We start from the raw sequence: 19,290 nt of genomic DNA, 5'->3' as shown, positions 1-19,290 counted from the left end.
GAATTACAATTAAAGCACCCGAGAAAAAGGACGACAAAGGGGAATGAGTTCAAACAGGGAACAGATTCCAAGAGCACACTATCAAAGTACTTCGTTTGAGATCACCTAAAAGTCTCAAACAGACAAAAACACAGGTCCCCACTAAGAGGAATACACTCAAATGTTTACAAATAAAAAAAATAATACAATGCATGATTTACAAGACAAAAAATATCCTCTCCCAAAACTCTAACTTTACATTTGACTGTTTCCCTCAATGACGGAAAGCTTGTTTAAAAACGGATATAGAGGGATAGAAGACGCAGTAAGTACCTCCCTGCCCACTATGGGAGGTCAGGAACCCCACACAAGAGTGGGATATTAGGTGAAGAAACAATGCGGGGGTGGGGGGGGGGAGGGAGGGGGGAGGAGGACAGCTATATAACACAATATCCATTAAACACGCTCAAAGCGCTTTTCAATAAGGGTCTCTTCTGACCAACAGCAACACGTAACATCTAGAACGAGACATGACGCCTGTTTTGCGATAATATACTTTTTCCGTTAGAGACAACGCTGTTAACGGCCAGGTACTCATTTTACACCTGAGTACGGTCAGAGAATGTGAGTAAAGAACCTTTTCTAAGGACTCAACTATATGCAGAGTGAGGCTCAACCCCAGAACCTTACGATCCGAAAGCGAGTGCCATACCACAAGACCACATAGCCGCACCGTAAGTTTTGAAAAAGTAGGTGGACAAATTTAACGTTTCGTTCATTTATTATTTCCCAATCGGATTTTCCCGTTCTCATTTCAAAACTGTGAAGAAGTGGATGTAATAAAAAAAAAAGGCGGGTGCTATTGAAGACCAGGGTAGATATATCTAGGTACGTTTATTATAAACAAGAATTTTGGAAGTATATATAATCGTTTGTAACACTTCTGATGCATATTTTGTTGTTGGTATTATAGATAGAAGACGATGGTGTTGACAACACCGGTGATAATGATGATGATGATGATGATGATGATGATGATGATGATGATGATTATGATGGTGATGATGTTCGCTGAAGAAGGGTTTTGAGCCCGAAACGTTCCGTGCTGGGTAATTTGTTATTTTTTGAAGCTGTTATATTCATTTTTGCGAATTACTTTTTCCAGTCCACAGCTTCGAGCAGCTTTGTGTCACTTTGACGATAGACGGTCTCCATTGATTGTCCATGGTATCTTGGGATGCTTCGTTGATGAACTCATCATTTAAATGTGTATTTTCATCGTCTACCTTCTGAAAAAGTGACACGACCCCTTGAACGTGCCAACAAAAGCCGTTCGTATTTTTTCAACTTTCATGGGGTAAACAAAAAAGTCTATGATAGAATTCAGAATTGCCAGGAGATACGCCCACAAAAAATATCGTTCAATTCGTGTGTGGAACACACCTGACAAAAATAGAAGCGTGTAGTTTGGACTCCAGAGTAGAATGTACACGCCAAGAAGAATGAAGAGGTTTCGTACTGTTTGGAAGTTGTTTAGATCATAACTAAAGCACGATGGTCTTATGGTGTTACTATCACGCTTTGAGGATTTGAATGAGAACCTTGTCAGGAATTTTGAATTGTGGTTGTTGTGGGGGAATTTGTTTGGCTTTGGGTTGCGTTTGAGGATGTGATTAGAATTAGGGTTATGGTTGGAGGTTGGGGTTGGATTAATGTATGAGTTAGGATTGGGGTTCGGATCTGGGAGATTAATTTTATTGGTTGTGTGGTTGATTGTGTGAGATTTATCATTTGGAAATTGGTTGGAATCCAAATATTGGCTTGGTGTAGAATACAGAACACTTGTGTGGTTTGAAGACCTCTGATCTGTTTGGTGTTGTTTATGGTTATAATATTGGTTGTTGTGAAGATTAGGCTGTTTGTTTAGAACAACAATTTGTGATGGAATGTTGTCTGTGTATGTTTTTGACATGGACGTTGTTGGATTTGTTGTTAGAGGTTCGTGGGGATGATTATTTGAGAACGGTTGTCTTTTGCTTTCATTGTAAAATAAATTATCATTTTCGTTATCATCAATTTCAGTTGATTTGGTTAGAGATCCACTATTAGAAATTGTCATTGTAGTATTTGGATTAATTTTAACATTGTTATCATTATTTGTATTGGGGGTGTCTTTGTTTTCTATGACGTCATCTGTTTCCATATTTCCCTCTTTATGCGACCACGCACTGCCATTTGAGATTCCTTGGTAACGAACCTCATTTGTTCTACTAAGTTGACGATTCACATTCTCGTTATCCACGTCAGCTGAATCAAAATCATGGATTGAATCCGAATCATTTACAGAAAGATTTTGTGGAATCATTTCAAATCTGTGAGACCCTTGATCCATTTTTGGTTCTGAGTCATCAACTGAAGTTGGAGTTAATAAAGAAGGTGAACGGTTTAAACTAATTAGGCTGAGTCTTCTCTTTCTGACGATTATAAACAAACTGATAAACATAACCTCACTGGCAATGCAACACATAACATACATGATACACAAAGGAATGAAATTCCCGTACAAAATTGGGTCGGGGTATCCTTTGCTGACGTCACGTTTACCGGAAATGACGTTGAACGTCAATGGAAACACCCAAAATAGAATTGAAAATATCCAAATGGAACACACTAATACTTTAGTTCGTGGCACTGTAACAATATTGTGGTACGTCATGGAATAACGTATGTAGATGTACCTGTCTACAGAGTTAGCGAAGGTGGATAGCAAAGACAATGCACTGATTAGGGCGTAGGTGCTCTTGTAGAACTCCAAAATAATCCAGCTGAGGTCTGCAAAATTCGCGAGATATGACACTATACGAAGCAGTGTGATGCAGGCGAGAGTAAAGTCTGCCAGAGCGAGGTTGGCGATGAAGATGGTGGACGGGGTGTTTCGTAGATCGTAGTTCTTGACGATGATGCTGATGGTGAATATGCTGAAGAAGATGAGGACCACGCACATGACAAAACCCATGGGAATGACGTATTTCCGGGATTCTTCGAAAGCTTCTTCGGGGTCATAATGATGTCTTATTGTTGACGATGCGTTTTCCAGAGAAATTGTTGTGTTGATCATTTGGCAAAGGTGGTGATGAGCTCATCTAATTTGTGTATGCTACCTGTGGGATGAAGATGACAATATTTGTTTTTTTTTAAGGTTTAACTCTCTCCTTACCAGCTATTTTCAGAATTTTACCCCAAAACGTCATACTAACCCAACACAGAAAATAGATTTTTCAAACAGATGAGCAACGAGTATATTCTATATTTGGTCAGAAAAATGAGCCCTGCAACACAGTGTCAAGTTCTTATGGCTGTGACTATAACAAAATGGAATCAGAATATGAAAATTATTGACTGAATCGTAACGAATGTGACGATTTTCCTATGGGTGGTAAGGAGAGGGTTAAACAGAAATCAAGTTTTGTACAAAATCGTGGAATTAATTTTACAAAGTATTAATTTTAACAAAATTATCAATATTCATTTAAAGAGAATCCTGAACTGTCAAATTAGACTCGCTGTGGAAATGTCACTGTGTTATCAGGTCGAAAGTAAAGTGCGAAGTGATTAATACTGTCCATTTCACGCTGCAGAAACCGGGGATAACTCCCCGATCCATTGGCTTCATGGGTCTGTAGATCTACAAACCTTGACAGATTGATTTAAAAAGTATTATATTAATCATATTTACCAAATAGATAGTATGCGCTTGACTAAGAAGCTCACAACATTGCCATCCGGAAGTATAAAGGACCAACATATAAAACTATGTGTAACCATGAACTTTTAAAAAGTGAGAGTTACTTATAAACATCGATGGCAAAAACAATAACAAAGACCCGAGAGACGTCAACTTCATTCTATCTATAAATCTCACTAGGGTTGGTTTTTACCCCAAACCCAATTTTGGTTCGGTCGAACGCTTTCCATAGCCCCCCTCTCCCTTTGAGATAATAGGTGTAAATGCATTTATAAACCGAGAAAAAAAACATGTAATAGGATCAATGACGATGACGCTGTCAACAGAAAGGTCAAACCCAAAGGGTCAAAAACCAACGAGATGGAAAACAATTCTAAAGAATCTGATGCTTCGTTGGGCCTTTTAGGTAAAGGTCCATTTGTATTTCTTCCATCCCAAAGGCCGTTTATCCAAGCAGAACCCAGCAAGGGTGGACAAGGGGACAATGGTAGATACCAGAAGAGGCTATGTGGTCTTAAAGTATGACACTCGTTTTGGATCGGAAAGTCCTGGGTTCGATCAAGCCTCGCTCGGCGAATAATTGAGTCCTTGGAAAAGGCTCTTAACTCACATTCTCTCAGAGTTGTCTCTGTCGAAAATAAAGTTAGGCGTCATGACTCGTTCTAAATGTTACGTGTTTCTGATGGTCAAGGACACCTTGTAAAGCGCTTTGAGCACGTTAAGTGGATATTGTTCTATATAAAAGCTCAAGTATTTTTATTTTTAAGAGAACTTTTATTACAAAAAAAGTGTTTATGAAAGTATAATTTGAAGCGTATTGAGCATAAAATACATAAAATAATACATTGAGAAGCTGTGAATTTTCAGTTTGATGTGGAATTTTTGTATCTCTAAAATTATTTAAAATGTTATGAGCAAACAGTCTTCCAGAGCCATTAGACGGATTAGAGATGGAGTTTTTGTAAAGCACTTTGAGCACGTTTAGTGGATATTGCGCTAGCCTATATAAAAGCTCATTAAAAAAAAATCACATGTTATATACCGTGGAACGAATCATAGTAATTGTGTTTCCCTTTGGAGACGACTTTAGTGTATCGTTAAGTACTTTCAGACAGATCTTACAAATCCAGCTACCCAATCACTGCTGGGTGGTCAGGGAGGTCATAAAATAGCTCCACTTCACCCGGGATCGATCTCAATCCCTTTGCGTGTATAACGAGTGCTTTACCAACTGAGCTATCGTGGCCGCCATAAAACATTGTGTAATGTGTTTTTTATAATAGCTTTTGAGCGATTCACATACCTTGACCCTGACTTTGTTTACTGATGCTATTCGCTTTGGTAAAATACTCACAACATCTGCCAGCCGGAGAATATATTGTACCAACACACAAAACTATGTGTAACCGTGAACGTTTACAGTCTGATTTATTTATTGAGAACTAATCAGTCTAAAAATAATGATAAAAAGCTGAGTGGTGTCGATTTCGTTCCTTCTATAGAGCCCGGTATAGATAGAACGAAGCTGACGTCACTCAGGCCTGTTTTATTGTTTTTTTTGCCATCCGTGTTTACGAGTAATTCTCACTAAATGCATTTACCAGACTATAAACGTTCAAGCTACATTGACTCACACACAGTTTTGTGTGTTGGTCCGTTATACTTCCGCATGACAATGTTGTGAGCTTCTTAGCCAAGCGCAAACTATCTATAGATAGAATGAAGATGACGTTACTCGAGTCTTTGTTATTGTTTTCTTTTTTGTTTTTTTTTTTTTGTTTTTTGACATCCATGTTTATGAATTCTCACTAAACTGTATTAACAAGACTATAGATAGTATGCAGATGACGTCACTCAGGCCTTTGTTGTTGTTTTTGCCATCCGCGTTTGTGAGTTGTTCTCACCAAACTGTATTAACCAGACTATAAAAGTTCATGGTTACACAGAGTTTGTGTGTTGGTCTGTTATACTTCCGGATGGCAATGTTGTGAACTCCTTGGCCAAGCGCATTCTATCTATCAAAGTTTTAGGTTACAAACAGTTTTGTGTGTTGGTTCGATTTATTTCCGGAGGGTAATAGTGCGAGCTTCTTTGCCAAGTGCATACAATCTCTATACACCCTTGTCATAATATTTGATTTATTACACTCGTACAACCAAAACACAGGTGAGGAATGCACGATGTCTTTTATTGTCTGATAGAGAAAACAACACAATACGTGTTGATTTTAGCCATCATGTGATGCGTTGTTTGTTTACATGTCTGAGATACTCTGGACAAACACATATACTCTATTTTAAACTTAGCCAGAAAACTCGTACTTCAAATATCGTAATAAAAAAAAAATGAATATAGATAGTATGCACTTGGCTAAGAAGTTCATAACATTGCCATCCGGAAGTATAACGGACCATCACACAAACTATGTGTAACCATGAACGTTTATAGTCTGGTTAAAACCGTTCAGTGAGTATTACTCATAAACCCGGATGGCAAAAAACAATAACAAAGACCAGAGTGACGTCAACTTCATTCTATCTATAACAGCTAAAAAAAAAACAACAAAACAAACAAAAACACCAAACACGGAACGGTTCGGGCTCAAACCGTGGCCTTCGTAAAGTTATGGCCTGATACTGACCAAAAAATGACGTCAAAATGCCAGTCTTTTGCTACAAAAGAAAACAAATCGTGAGTTTAATTCAATAGTTCAACCAATGAAATGACTAGTCTCCATGAGCTCTACTAACGACAACTCACTAATGACGTCAAACTGCCAGTCCTTTTGGATTTCAGTATCAGGCTATAACATAACGATGGCTACGCTCAAAGCCCTTCTTCAGCCAACACTTATAAAATAAATATTATAAAATATCGATCGATGTAAATGACTCATCTTGTCAAAAGCTCTCAAACCCGGGACTTCGGCGAAGTTGTGACATTCATCTATTCTAACGAAAGACATGCAATTTTTGCTATAAACGATTTTTGATGACTAGTTTTAAATATCTGTGACTTTTCACCAATCTGCACAAATTAAATAAATCATACACCTAATGGAATGCCCAAGGCACAACCAGTTGTGAAGGAACTTCTGGCCTGACCCAACCCTATAGATAGAATGAAGATGACGTCAATCACGTCTTTGTTATTGTTTTTGCCATCCGCGTTTATGAGTAGTGCTCACTGAACTGTATTAAACTGACTATAAATGTTCATGGATACACACAGTTTTGTGTGTTGGTCCGTTATACTTCCGGATGGCAATGTTATGAGCTTCTTAGCCAAGCGCATACTATCTATACTCAAAGAAGCTGTACGGCAGTGAGGATGACCTCAGGACCACTGTGGGCTTCATTCACCAGACCGGACTGACCATGTGACATGACGGGAACGAAGAAGAAGAAGAAGATACACCAAAAAAACCCCAACTAGTTTTGTCTAGTTTCTCGGTATGCTTTTGTCCTTGTGTTTGTTCCAAACAGTACAGAACTATAGATAGAACGAAGTTGACGTCACTCGGGTCTTTGTTATTATTTGTTGTTTTTTTTTTTGCCATCCATGTTTATGAGTATTTCTCACTGAACTGTATTGAAACCAGACTATAAAAGTTGATGGTTACACACAGTTTTGTGTGTTGGTATGTTATAGTTCCGGATGGCAATGTTGTGAGTTCTTAACCAAGCGCATACTATCTACTAGCGAAAACGAATTTATGTCTAGTTTACCTTTTTAAAGACTCTAAGCGGGTGGTTGGATGGGAGCATCACCCTTGAATCATATACCTATGACGTTCGCATGGGTGTACGATCCGATAGTGATGTCGTTTCTTCTTCTCTTTACTAGCCTATCCTGCTTCTTTGGTTTGTGATTGTATTTTTGACAGGGGATATTTTTTTTTCTGTAAATCTTCTGCCTGTTTGTTCTTGGTTATTTATAATTTAGCTTATGATATCTTTAGGTTATGATTTTGATTTACATTTGTACTATTTTTGTTAGATTGCTTGTTTTTTTGTTTCAGCTGTCTCTCATATAACCTCAATTGTGTTGGAAGAGACCTAAAGCAACAAACAAAAAAAAAAGACTCTATGAACAATCCATTTTATTAATGAGTTAACGAGCACGGGATTACTAAATCACAGAACGTAGGCACCCCTTACCTTTCCAGAAAAATGCCTAATCAATCCACATGGAAATACGACCTTATCACAGTAACGTTATAGGGGGAACTAATACCGCGATGATACGGACAAGTCATGGGTGATTATTCGTGTGGAACCGTTTAAATGGGTGTCAACATCGCTTTATGCGAACAACCTCCAAATGGGGAAACGTAAAAGAAGACAAAAAACAAAAAAAAAAAAAAAAAAAAAAAAAACCGAAAAAAGGACGGAAAACAAAACAAAACAAAACAAAAAATACCCGAATTGGTCTGGCTTTTTTTGTTTTTACTAATAAGAACCTCTCCTTGCCCCAAAATGAGCTTTTATATAACGCAATTTTCATTCAACATGCAAAGCGCTTTGCAATGGGTTCTCATCCACCAGCAATACATAACATGTAGGACGAGATACGACACCTGTTAGGGGATATTGCAATTAATTTTCCGACAGAGACAACTCTGTTACTGACCAGGTACTCATTTTACACCTGAGTACGGTTGTGAGGAAAGAGCTTTGAATGTATTAATGTGAAATATCACTGAATGTAAACTTCTTTAACACCAAATTCCGTGTAAGTTTTGTACAGTATAACCTTTCAAAGGAACCGCAGTTTTCAAATACAAGAAATGCATAATTAAGATGACGTAAACATGTATTGATTTGACCTCTCCCCTCTGAGTTCCTGGTTGTAAGCCATATTGCTATTTGCCGCATGCCATGGAAAAGAATTCCGCGCTTCGTCTCTGTGGAGAAATACTTGTAAATTTCCCCCTGTGACAAATGTGCATGTTTATTATTTTTTTTTCAGCTTTTATGAATGGAGAATTCATAACAGGAAGCTACGCCTCTGAAATTGTAACACTTGTTTATGTTAAGTGTGTATAAATTGTACATTTTGCTGTGTCATTTTGAACTCAAGATGGCAATAATAGTGAGTAACAACAAGATATGAAGTGAGTAGAAAAGTGCCAGAAGACAATAGAGAATAAAAAAATTTTTCGCGGCGGTGGTGGGGTTTGAACCTGCGACCTTATTGGTACGACAACTCCGCCTGGCAGGTGAGAGCGTGGCTCTACCGTGTGAGCTATCCACGAACACAAAAATATTCGTTTCAAACCCAAAGTCATTTCTAGATCCCTCTCTCACCCACTTCTTGAGATCGCCGATTCGTTCACCACCATCGCGAAGTAATTTTGACCAGCAGTTAAGCTTAATAGCCAATATTCTCATCACAAACATATAACATAGAAACGATTGAGACATTGAGTTTGCTCCGGTGTATGGGGTGAATTTTTAATTCAGAAAAGTGAGTGGAGCAGGCACTTATGTTGGTAACAACAAGATATGAAGTGAGTAGAAAAGTACCAGAAGACAATAGAGAATAAAAAATTTTTCCGCGGCGGTGGTGGGGTTTGAACCTGCGACCTTATTGGTACGACAACTCCGCCTGGCAGGTGAGAGCGTGGCTCTACCGTGTGAGCTATCCACGAACACAAAAATATTCGTTTCAAACCCAAAGTCATTTCTAGATCCCTCTCTCACCCACTTCTTGAGATCGCCGATTCGTTCACCACCATCGCGAAGTAATTTTGACCAGCAGTTAAGCTTAATAGCCAATATTCTCATCACAAACATATAACATAGAAACGATTGAGACATTGAGTATGCTCCGGTGTATGGGGTGAATTTTTAATTCAGAAAAGTGAGTGGAGCAGGCACTTATGTTGGTAACAACAAGATATGAAGTGAGTAGAAAAGTGCCAGAAGACAATAGAGAATTAAAAAATTTTTCGCGGCGGTGGTGGGGTTTGAACCTGCGACCTTATAATAGTGAGTAGTGCACATGAATCTCGTGAAATGGAAAACCCTGGTCAAGCCCGTGGGCGAGTTAAGCGATCGTTGTCACAACAGAATTCACTGTGTAAAACATCAAGATTTCGCGGCGATGGGGGCTCGAACCCAAGACATTACTGAAACGACAACTCCTCGTGGCCGTGAGTGGGACCCCATACCGTCAACGCCTTCCACTGGATGCGCCATAAGCGCCTGCTCAACTCACTTTTCTGAATAAATGGTTTGGTTATAAGGCAGATTTTAAACCCCATTTTAATTATTTAAATTGTAAATGCATAAAACCTGGACTGAATCTGGACTTTGACTTTCTACATAAAACTGTTGGAGTGCTTTCGACCCTGGTTCATGTGACAAGGCCGTGAAAATAAAATGCAGAGCTGCATACTTGAAATTTCAAAAAATCATAGTTTCCAAGGGGAAAAAACGAAATAGTCATATTAAATTGCTTTATAAATAAATAATTTGCTCCCAGCATGATCCGAAATGCTCCAAAGTCCCGAATATAGGATCAAAGAAGCTAAACTTTCATTTTCAACAAGATTTATTGAGTCAAAGAGTCGAATACAGATCTGTAACTGGATCCCAAAATTCGTTTTTCTACGAATATATCGTAGTGTTAGGCAGGTCTGAATATGGCTATGATAATGAGGCTTGACCGTAAAAGGACCCCTGCCTCTAAAAGCACATCATAAACATTTAAAGAGGGACGCCCAAAGAATAGAAAGGCCGCTATTATAAATATTCCGATTTGTCTGCACCCACTTGTGGTGCAAATTCTACTGTTAAAAGTCGTCCGAGTGGAACGGAATTTGATGGGCTGTTTTTTTATTCCTCATACCATAAATGTTGTTTTGTATGTATATATTGTAGAAAATTATATAGACGTCTATAGTCAATAACGAGTTGTGTTGTAATCCATAGAAATGATTTTATTGTTTGACCAAATAAAGGTAACAAAATAAGGCAAATAAAATTCCAATCGCCAATCCATCCAACAATCTTGTCAACAGATCAAAACATATCATCATCATCTTCAACTGCCGGCTTACTCTAGTTCCGGGGCAAAATACCAAGTTCAAGATTATTTTTAACATATATTATTTATATGCAGTGGATTGTCATTTTGGCTTGGCTTTAGTGAAAGGGAATATTATAGACAGCGGAGAAGGGAAACCAAGAAACAGACATGTAATTATTTGCAGGTCTGATAACCCAATTCCTTAGGGGATCATTGTTGTAATGGAAATGTCAAAAAAAAAAAAAGAACAAAAAAGACGCAAAATATTGTCCATTACAACAATCTTTAACGAGGGTTCGGATGTCAGATGTACACGTCGAAAGTACCCTATCAGATGAATGTGTGGCTATGTTTAGTGGTATTCATTCGCCTTCAGATCAGAAGGTTATGAGTTCGAGTCTCGCTATAACAGTCGTACACTTGAGTCCTTTCCAAAAGACTCTTTACTCACATTCTCTCACCGTACTCAGGTGTGAAACGACGAGTGCCTGGCCGTTAACAGCGTTGTCTGTCGGTAAAAGATTGTATTATCGGCTACAGGCATCATGTCTCGCCCTGCATGTGAAGTGTTGCTTTTGACACATTGGATAGCGCTTTGAACACGTTTAGGGGATATCTGCTCTATAGATAAAACGAAGATGAAGTCACTTTGGTCTTTGTTATTTTTTTTTTTTTTGCCATCCGAGTTTATGAGTAATTCTCACTAACCTGTATTAACCAGACTATAGATAGTTCGAAGATGACGTCACTCATGCCTTTGTTATTGTTTTTGCCATCCGCGTTTGTGAGTTGTTCTCACTAAACTGTATTAACCAGACTATAAAAGTTCATGGTTACACAGAGTTTGTGTGTTGGTCCGTTATACTTCCGGATGGCAATGTTGTGAACTCCTTGGCAAAGCGCATTCTATCTATAAAAACGTTTAAGGTGACACATAGTTTTGTGTGTTGGTCCATTATACTTCCGGTTGGCAATGTTGTGAGCTTCTTTCTGGTTAGGCAATGGTCTCCAATATATTGAAGTAACAAATACACAATTTGTTTTAGATCTTAGAGATTGCGACTAGATATGTGGTGGTGTGGTATGTCAATCGCCTTTTGAATCGGAAGGTCCAGGCTAGGGTTTGAGGCCGGCTGTGAGCGGCGCATAGTTTAGGTTTGTGCAACGTCTAGTGAGGTGTCGTGAGTAGAGCTCATGGAAACAAGTGATTCCATTGGTTGAACTATTGAATACCAACTCACGATTTGTTTTCTTTTGTGGCCAAAGACGTCTTTTGACGTTATCTATTGTTAGTCAGTGTCAGGATATAGATAGTATGCGTTTGGCTAAGAAGCTCATAACATTGCCATCCGGGAGTATAACGGACCAACACACAAAACTGTGTGTATCCATGAACGTTTATAGATAGTATGCAGATGACGTCGCTCAGGCCTTTGTTATTGTTTTTGCCATCCACGTTTGTGAGTTGTTCTCACTAAACTGTATTAACCAGACTATAAAAGTTCATGGTTACACAGAGTTTGTGTGTTGGTCCGTTATACTTCCGGATGGCAATGTTGTGAACTCCTTGGCCAAGCGCATTCTATCTATAGTCGGGTTAATACAGTTCAAGATAGTCGGGTTAATACAGTTCAGTGAGCATTACTCAAAAACGCGGATGGCAAAAAACAATAACAAAGACCTGAATGACGTCATCTTGGAACCATCTATAGAGAGTTCGAAGATGACTCAGGTCTTTGTTATTGATTTTTGCCATCCGCGTTTATGAGTAATGCTCACTGAACTGTATTAACCCGACTATAAACGTTCATGGATACACACAGTTTTGTGTGTTGGTCCGTTATACTTTCGGATGGCAATGTTATGAGCTTCTTTGCCAAGCGCATACTATAGCCTGACACCAGAACCCTCTGGGATTTGCATTTTGGCGTTATTTTTAAGGTTTGTGGGGCGTCTAGTGAGTTGTCGTGAGTAGAGCTCAAGGAAACAGAGATTCCATTGGTTGAACTATTGAATACAACTCACGATTTGTTTTCTTTTGTCTCCAAAGACTTTTTTTGGTCAGTGTCAGGCTATGTTTGCGATGACGACGGATAAACTCCGGCTCCAAGGAGACACATCGACATTACCATACCAAAAAAAAAAAAAAAAAAAAAAAAAAAAAAAAAAAAAAAAAAAACAACCCCCCCCCCGCCAACAAAAAAAACAACAACAAATAAAAAACAATTTTGGCGCATATCTTAATATACGATTCATAAATCTTGGTCCCGTGTCTATGGATATTCAAAAATAACTTTGTAGAACTTGAGCTTTTGTCTCCACTAACAGTGCTCAAGGCATTTTACAACGGGTTACAAGCCAATAGCAACACTTCTATTGAGCTTTAAATTCAGATTTTTAATAGCGCAATATCCACTAATCGTGCTCAAAGCGCTTTCTAAAGAGTCCCCGACCAACAGCAACACGTAACATATAGAACGGGGCATGGCGCCTGTTAGGCGATATTACCATTTTTCGACATATAGTGTGCGTTTGACAAAGAAGCTCACAACATTGTCATCCGGAAGTATGACGGACCAACACACAAAACTATGTGCAACCATGAACTTTTATAGTCTGGTTAATACAATTTATTGAGAATAACTCATAAACGTCGATGGCAAAAAAAAAAAAAGTAAAAAAAAAAGAAAAATCAATAACAAAGATCCGAGTGACGTCAACATCATTCTATCTATATCTACCTCAAAATTTCAATTCTAAAATGACCCTCCATCAAACACAATACCGTTTTGAGACACAAAATAATTTCAGATTTTTACAATTCCGCATTAACGCATAAATTTGTGTTGTCGCTGGGTGTAAACAAAGATTGTGTAGGGTACCGTAGTTACATAACAATCGTTACCGACACGCTCTTTGGTGTCAATAATCCTTTTCTCAATTAAGCGGTTTGCATTGGTCAGGTGGAAATGTCTTAAGACTAAATAAATAAACTAGATATGCTTGTCTTTATGTTGTTTTTCTCGTGAAAGGCTTCGTATTGTGTGTGTGTGTGTGTGTGTGTGTGTGTGTGTGTGTCTGTGTGTGTGTGTGTCTGTGTGTGTATGTGTGTGTGTGTGTGAGAGAGAGAGAGAGAGAGAGAGAGAGAGAGAGAGAGAGAGAGAGAGAGAGAGAGAGAGAGAGGAGGAGGGGGGGGGGGGGGGAATGAGTTTTATGCACGTGGTCACAATGCGTATGTGTATGTGTGTGTTTGTGTGTTTATGAGTTATGAAGCATATTATGGTGTGTATGCGTGCACGGACGATTGTATGTGTGTATCTGTGTGTGTATTGTGGGTATGTGCGTGTTTTCCCCCCACAGGACGTTAATGAAGATCCCTAAAGCCATACATGAAATAATCCCTGCCACGGCTATGTGGTCTCGTGGTATGACGCTCGCTTTCGGATCGGAAGGTCCTGGGTTTGAGCCTCGCCCGGCGTATAGTTGAGTCCTTGGAAAAGGCTCTTAACTCATATTCACTTACCGTACTCAGGTGTATAATGAGTACCTAGCCGTTAGCAGTGTTGTTTGTCTCTGTCGGAATAAAAAGTATTATTATCGCCAAACAAGAGCCATGCCTCGTTATATAGATAGTATGCGCTTGGCTTAGAAGCTCACATCATTGCCATCCGGAAGTATAACGGACCAACACACAAAACTGTATGTATCCATGAACGTTTATAGTCGGGTCAATACAGTCCAGTGAGCATTACTCATAAACGCGGATGGCAAAAAACAATAACAAAGACCTGAGTGACGTCATCTGCATACTATCTATATGTTACGTGTTGCTGTTGGTCAGGGACCCTTTGTAAAGCGATGTAAACACGTTTAGTGGATATTTCCCTTTATAAAAGCTTCTTCTTATTTGTTTTAATCAATTGTATATATCGAATGAAGTTGACATCACTGGAGTCTTTGTTATTGCTTTTTGCCAACCACGTATATGAGTAATTATCACTAAACTGTATTAAACTGACTATAAAGGCGGGTGATAAAAGCAATAACAAAGACCTGCATGACGTCGCTTGCATACTATCTATAACGCCATATCCACTTAACGTGCTCAAAGCGCTTTACAAGGTGTCCCTGGCCAACAGCAACACGTAACATGTGGGACGAGACATGACGCCTGTTTTTTTTCCGACTCAGACAACGCTGTTGGCGCCAAGTAATTATTTTACACCTGAGTACTGTGAGAGAATGAGGGTAAAGAACCTTTTTCAATGAGGCTGGAACCCAGGACCATCCCATCCGAAAGCGAGTGTCATACCGTAAGGCCACATAGTCGCATTAATAATAGAAATCCCATCATACAAAACGTTTGAATTCAACAGAAATCGCTCACAATATTGGCCAAGTGAGCAAATTTAGGGGTTAATGAATAAAAAATATTACCAAACCAAATTGCCTGAGGCGCGGATTAAACCTGGGACCTTCCAGATTACAGTGCAATGTGTGTGCAATGCCTGGCTACCTGTCCCTGCAGACTGTATTTTCTATGCCTGTCACCTACCTCCCCCTTCCCCCCCCCCCCCCCCCCCACTTCCCCACAATCTGTCGCCTTTTAAGTAAAGGTGTGTATGTAGTTACGTACGATTTGTAGGTGTGTGTATGTGGGTATGCGCGTGTTTGTGTGTGTATGTGTGTAGTATGTGTGTAGTATGTGTGTTATATTCTGTGTGTTTGTGTGTATGTGTGTAGTATGTGTGTTATATTCTGTGTGTTTGCCCCACAGGACATTAATGAAGATCCCTTAATCCATACTTGAAATAACCCCTGCCACGGCTATGTGGTCTTGTGCGGTATGACACTCGCTTTCGGATCGGAAGGTCCTGGGTTTGAGCCTCGCACGGCGCATAGTTGAGTCCTTGGAAAAGGCTCTTTACTCACATTCACTTACCGTACTCAGGTGTAAAATGAGTACCTCGCCGATAGCAGCGTTGTCTCTGTCAGAAAATAAAAATGTATTATCGTCAAACAAGAGTCATGCCTCGTTTTATATTTTCCGTGTTGCTGTTGGTCAGGGACCCTTTGTAAAACGCTTTTAGCACGTATAGTAAATATTGCACTATATAAAAGCTCATTTTGGGGGCTTTATTTGAACTGATGTTATATATAGATAGTTCGAAGATGACGTCACTCAGACCTTTGTTATTGGTTTTTGCCATCCGCGTTTATGAGTAATGCTCACTGAATTGTATTAACCTGACTATAAATGTTCAGGGATACACAACGTTTTGTGTGTTGGTCCGTTATACTTCCGGGTGGCAATGTTATGAGCTTCTTAGCCAAGCGCATACTACCTATAGCATTCGCTTAGCTTAGAAGCTCACAACATTGCCATCCTCAAGTATAGATAGTATGCAGATGACGTCACTCAGGCCTTTGTTATTGTTTTTGCCATCCGCGTTTGTGAGTTGTTCTCACTAAACTGTATTAACCAGACTATAAAAGTTCATGGTTACACAGAGTTTGTGTGTTGGTCCGTTATACTTCCGGATGGCAATGTTGTGAACTCCTTGGCCAAGCGCATTCTATCTATAATTGACCAACACACAAAACTATGTGTAACCTTGAACGTTTATTAGTCTGGTTAATACAGTTAAGTGAGAATTACTCATAAACGCGAATGGAAAAAAAAAAATCAACACATTGTTGTTGTTTTCATGCAGCCAAATGGGTGACTAGTTATCACACGATTTTCTCGATCATATTATTATAAACGTGTAAGTTTACACATGGTTTTCTGTGTTTGTTCCATGATCAAGCTGGAGAACAGTGGGCATTTTACATAGACAATTACAATCCATTGTAAAGCATGTGTAGTTTTCTATGTTTTCCAACCACTTCCATTTTGACGACTGTCCGACAGGCGTGTTTATCTCAGTGACTGTCGGCCACAGTAAGGGAATTAGGGGTTAATGATGATAATAATAATAATAATAATAATAATAATAATAATAATAATAATAATAATAATAATAATAATAATAATAATAATAATAATAATAATAATAATAATAATAATAATAATAATAATCTTGCCAAACAAAATTGCCTGAGGCGCGGATTAAACCTGGGACCTTTCAGAATTACAGTGCAATGCCTTAACCACCTGACTACCTGTCACCTCCCCACCCCCATCCTGCCCCTCCCCCCACCAACTCCTACGACTTAATCATTTAATTGTATTATCATGTCTTTTGGCGCCTTGGACAATCTGTCTTCGTCACGCTTCATTGAACATTCGCCTGTTTTTATCTCTTGGTATTAGGTCACGGATTTGTGTTTTACCGTAGCTCCCGAATATGTAGATAGAACGAAGTTGACGTCACTCTGGTCTTTGTTAGTGTTTTCTTTTTTGTTTGTTTGTTTGTTCTTGTTGGGTTTTGTTTTTTTTGGGGGGTTTTTTGTTGTTGTTTTTTTTGCCATCCGCGTCTATGGGTAATTCTCACAAAACCGTATTAACCAGACTATAAACGTTCAAGGTTACACATAGTTTTGTGTGTTGGTCCCTTGTATTTCAGGGTGATCCAACTCGGTACCTTTCGAGTGTGAAGCAAAGATCGTACCTTGAGCCACACGGCCCCCAGTTCCATAACATAAGTTTAATGAGCAATTGTTATTGACTATTTAACGTCACAGAAGCCGGGATAAAGTCCGGTTCCATCTGAGTGAAAACATTACAAGAATGAACTTATTAAACTAATAACAACAAAACATGAAGAGGTTAGACCTAAAGATAGTGTGCGCTTGGCTAAGAAACTCACAACATCGCCATCTGGAAGTACAATGGACCAACACATAAAAATATGTGCAGCCTGAAACGTTTACTATCTGGTTAATACAGTTTAGTGTGAATGACTCAAAAACATGGATGGCAATAAACAATAACAAAGACTGAGTGACGTCAACTTTAATCTATCTATCGAAAGAATTACCAGAGGAGACCGGTTTCAAATCGTTATTGACATACAAAACTAACATATGGGAATTTTAAATAAAATATACAAAACTTTAAAACTTTAGAACGGAATCAAGTATGAAACGAAAAAGCTTCTTCTGTAGATAGATTCAAAATAATGGTTGAAAAAGAATTAATCAATTCCAGATGTATTTATGATTCAATCTAAATCCACGGGGTATTCAAAGGTCAGTTGGTCAAAATAACACATAATATGATATTTTGGCGATGTGATAATATCATTAGGAACGAATTTGACGTCACCCGGCTCTTTGTTACTGGTTTTAAACAACCATTTTGGTGATTAATTCTAAACTAAATTCTGTCAATCGGACAATAAACGTTGTAAGTTACACATACATAGCTCTGTGCGGTTATGTGGTCTTGAGGTATGACACTCGCTTTCGGATCGGAAGGCGCATGGTTGAGTCCTTGGAAAAGGCTCTTGACTCACATTCTCTCACCATACTCAGGTGTAAAATGAGTACATGGCCGTTGACAACGTTGTCTTTGTCGGAAAAAAATGTGTAACGTCGCCTAATAGGCGTCATGACTCGTTCTACATATTACGTGATGCTCTTGGTCAGGAGCCCTTTGACTACGTTTAGTGGATATTGCACTATATGAAAGCTCATTTTTTAAAATACGTTAATTCTAGCTGTCAGATGTTGTGAGAATTTATCAAAACGCATGGCATAAAAATAAATTAAACCTGTAAAAGGGGATGTATGTGTATAGAAATGACCTAAAAAAGACTATTCCATTATCACCTATCACTACACATCCATTGTCAAATCATTTCGCGTCATTGCATGTCGTAATCCAGTCTCTTTGATCTTGTCTATACAACAAAAAAATGTAATAGGACATGATACGGAGATGAAACGAGGTGTACCCCTCACCAAGTCACAGCAGCTTAATCTTTGTCACTTGGGGATTAGAGACTTAATCTGGGGATAATCTCTGCAGATTGGTGTGGATTGATGTCAGTGGAAGATACGCTTCGCCACCTCTTTCAGCGTGAAACCTATTACACCAAGGGGAGATAAATGTGAGTCATTTTGGCAATTAATTCCTGCTGGATTGATTTCATTTTATCTGGTATATGCGGGATTATGGGTGTCTGGAAGACTAAAGGGTGGTGGTGTTACATTGATTTATTCGTTTCTTTTGATGTCATTGGAGTGATAAGTACTCTGATGGAGTTGGTCAGTTTATTTGGAAGAAAAGACAAGGAGGGGGGGGGGGTGCGAGATAGGAAGACGAGGAGGAGGAGGAAAAAGAAGGAGGAGGAAGAGAAGAAGAAGAAGAAGAAGAAGAAGAAGAAGAAGAAGAAGAAGAAGAAGAAGAAGAAGAAGAAGAAGAAGGAGAGGAAGAAGAAGAAGAAGAAGAGGAGCAGGAGGAGGAGGCGGAGGAGGAGGAGGAGGAGGAGAAAGTGGATGAAAGAGAAGAAAGGAAAAAGTGATAGTAGAAGTAGTCGTAGTAGTAGTAGTAGTAGTAGTAGTAGTAGTAGTAGTAGTAGTAG

General features: G+C 38.9%; 1 protein-coding gene across 1 annotated transcript; it reads right to left on the bottom strand.

The window, feature by feature from the left end:
• Positions 1 to 957: 957 nt before the first annotated feature.
• Positions 958 to 8,070, bottom strand: LOC144957892 (uncharacterized). Its single transcript, XM_078889420.1, has 2 exons — positions 7,885 to 8,070; positions 958 to 3,140 (listed from the first exon to the last, which is right to left on the bottom strand). Exon 2 carries the CDS (start codon positions 3,095 to 3,097, stop codon positions 1,262 to 1,264), a length of 1,836 nt encoding a protein of 611 aa, XP_078745546.1. The 5' UTR covers positions 3,098 to 3,140; positions 7,885 to 8,070; the 3' UTR covers positions 958 to 1,261.
• Between the last annotated feature and the right edge of the window lie 11,220 nt (positions 8,071 to 19,290).

The sequence above is a fragment of the Berghia stephanieae genome, chromosome 12 (assembly GCF_034508935.2).
Source record: "Berghia stephanieae isolate SIO BIC M18660-M18661 chromosome 12, UCSD_Bste_1.3, whole genome shotgun sequence".
Taxonomy (NCBI): Eukaryota; Metazoa; Mollusca; class Gastropoda; order Nudibranchia; family Aeolidiidae; genus Berghia; species Berghia stephanieae.
The sequence above is the reverse complement of the archived record's forward strand: the minus strand, read 5'-3'. Positions and strand labels throughout refer to the sequence as shown.

What these genes read in the sequence shown, in the direction of transcription:
- LOC144957892 (XM_078889420.1), bottom strand. Translation starts at nt 3,097, where the DNA reads ATGATCAACACAACAATTTCTCTGGAAAACGCATCGTCAACAATAAGA.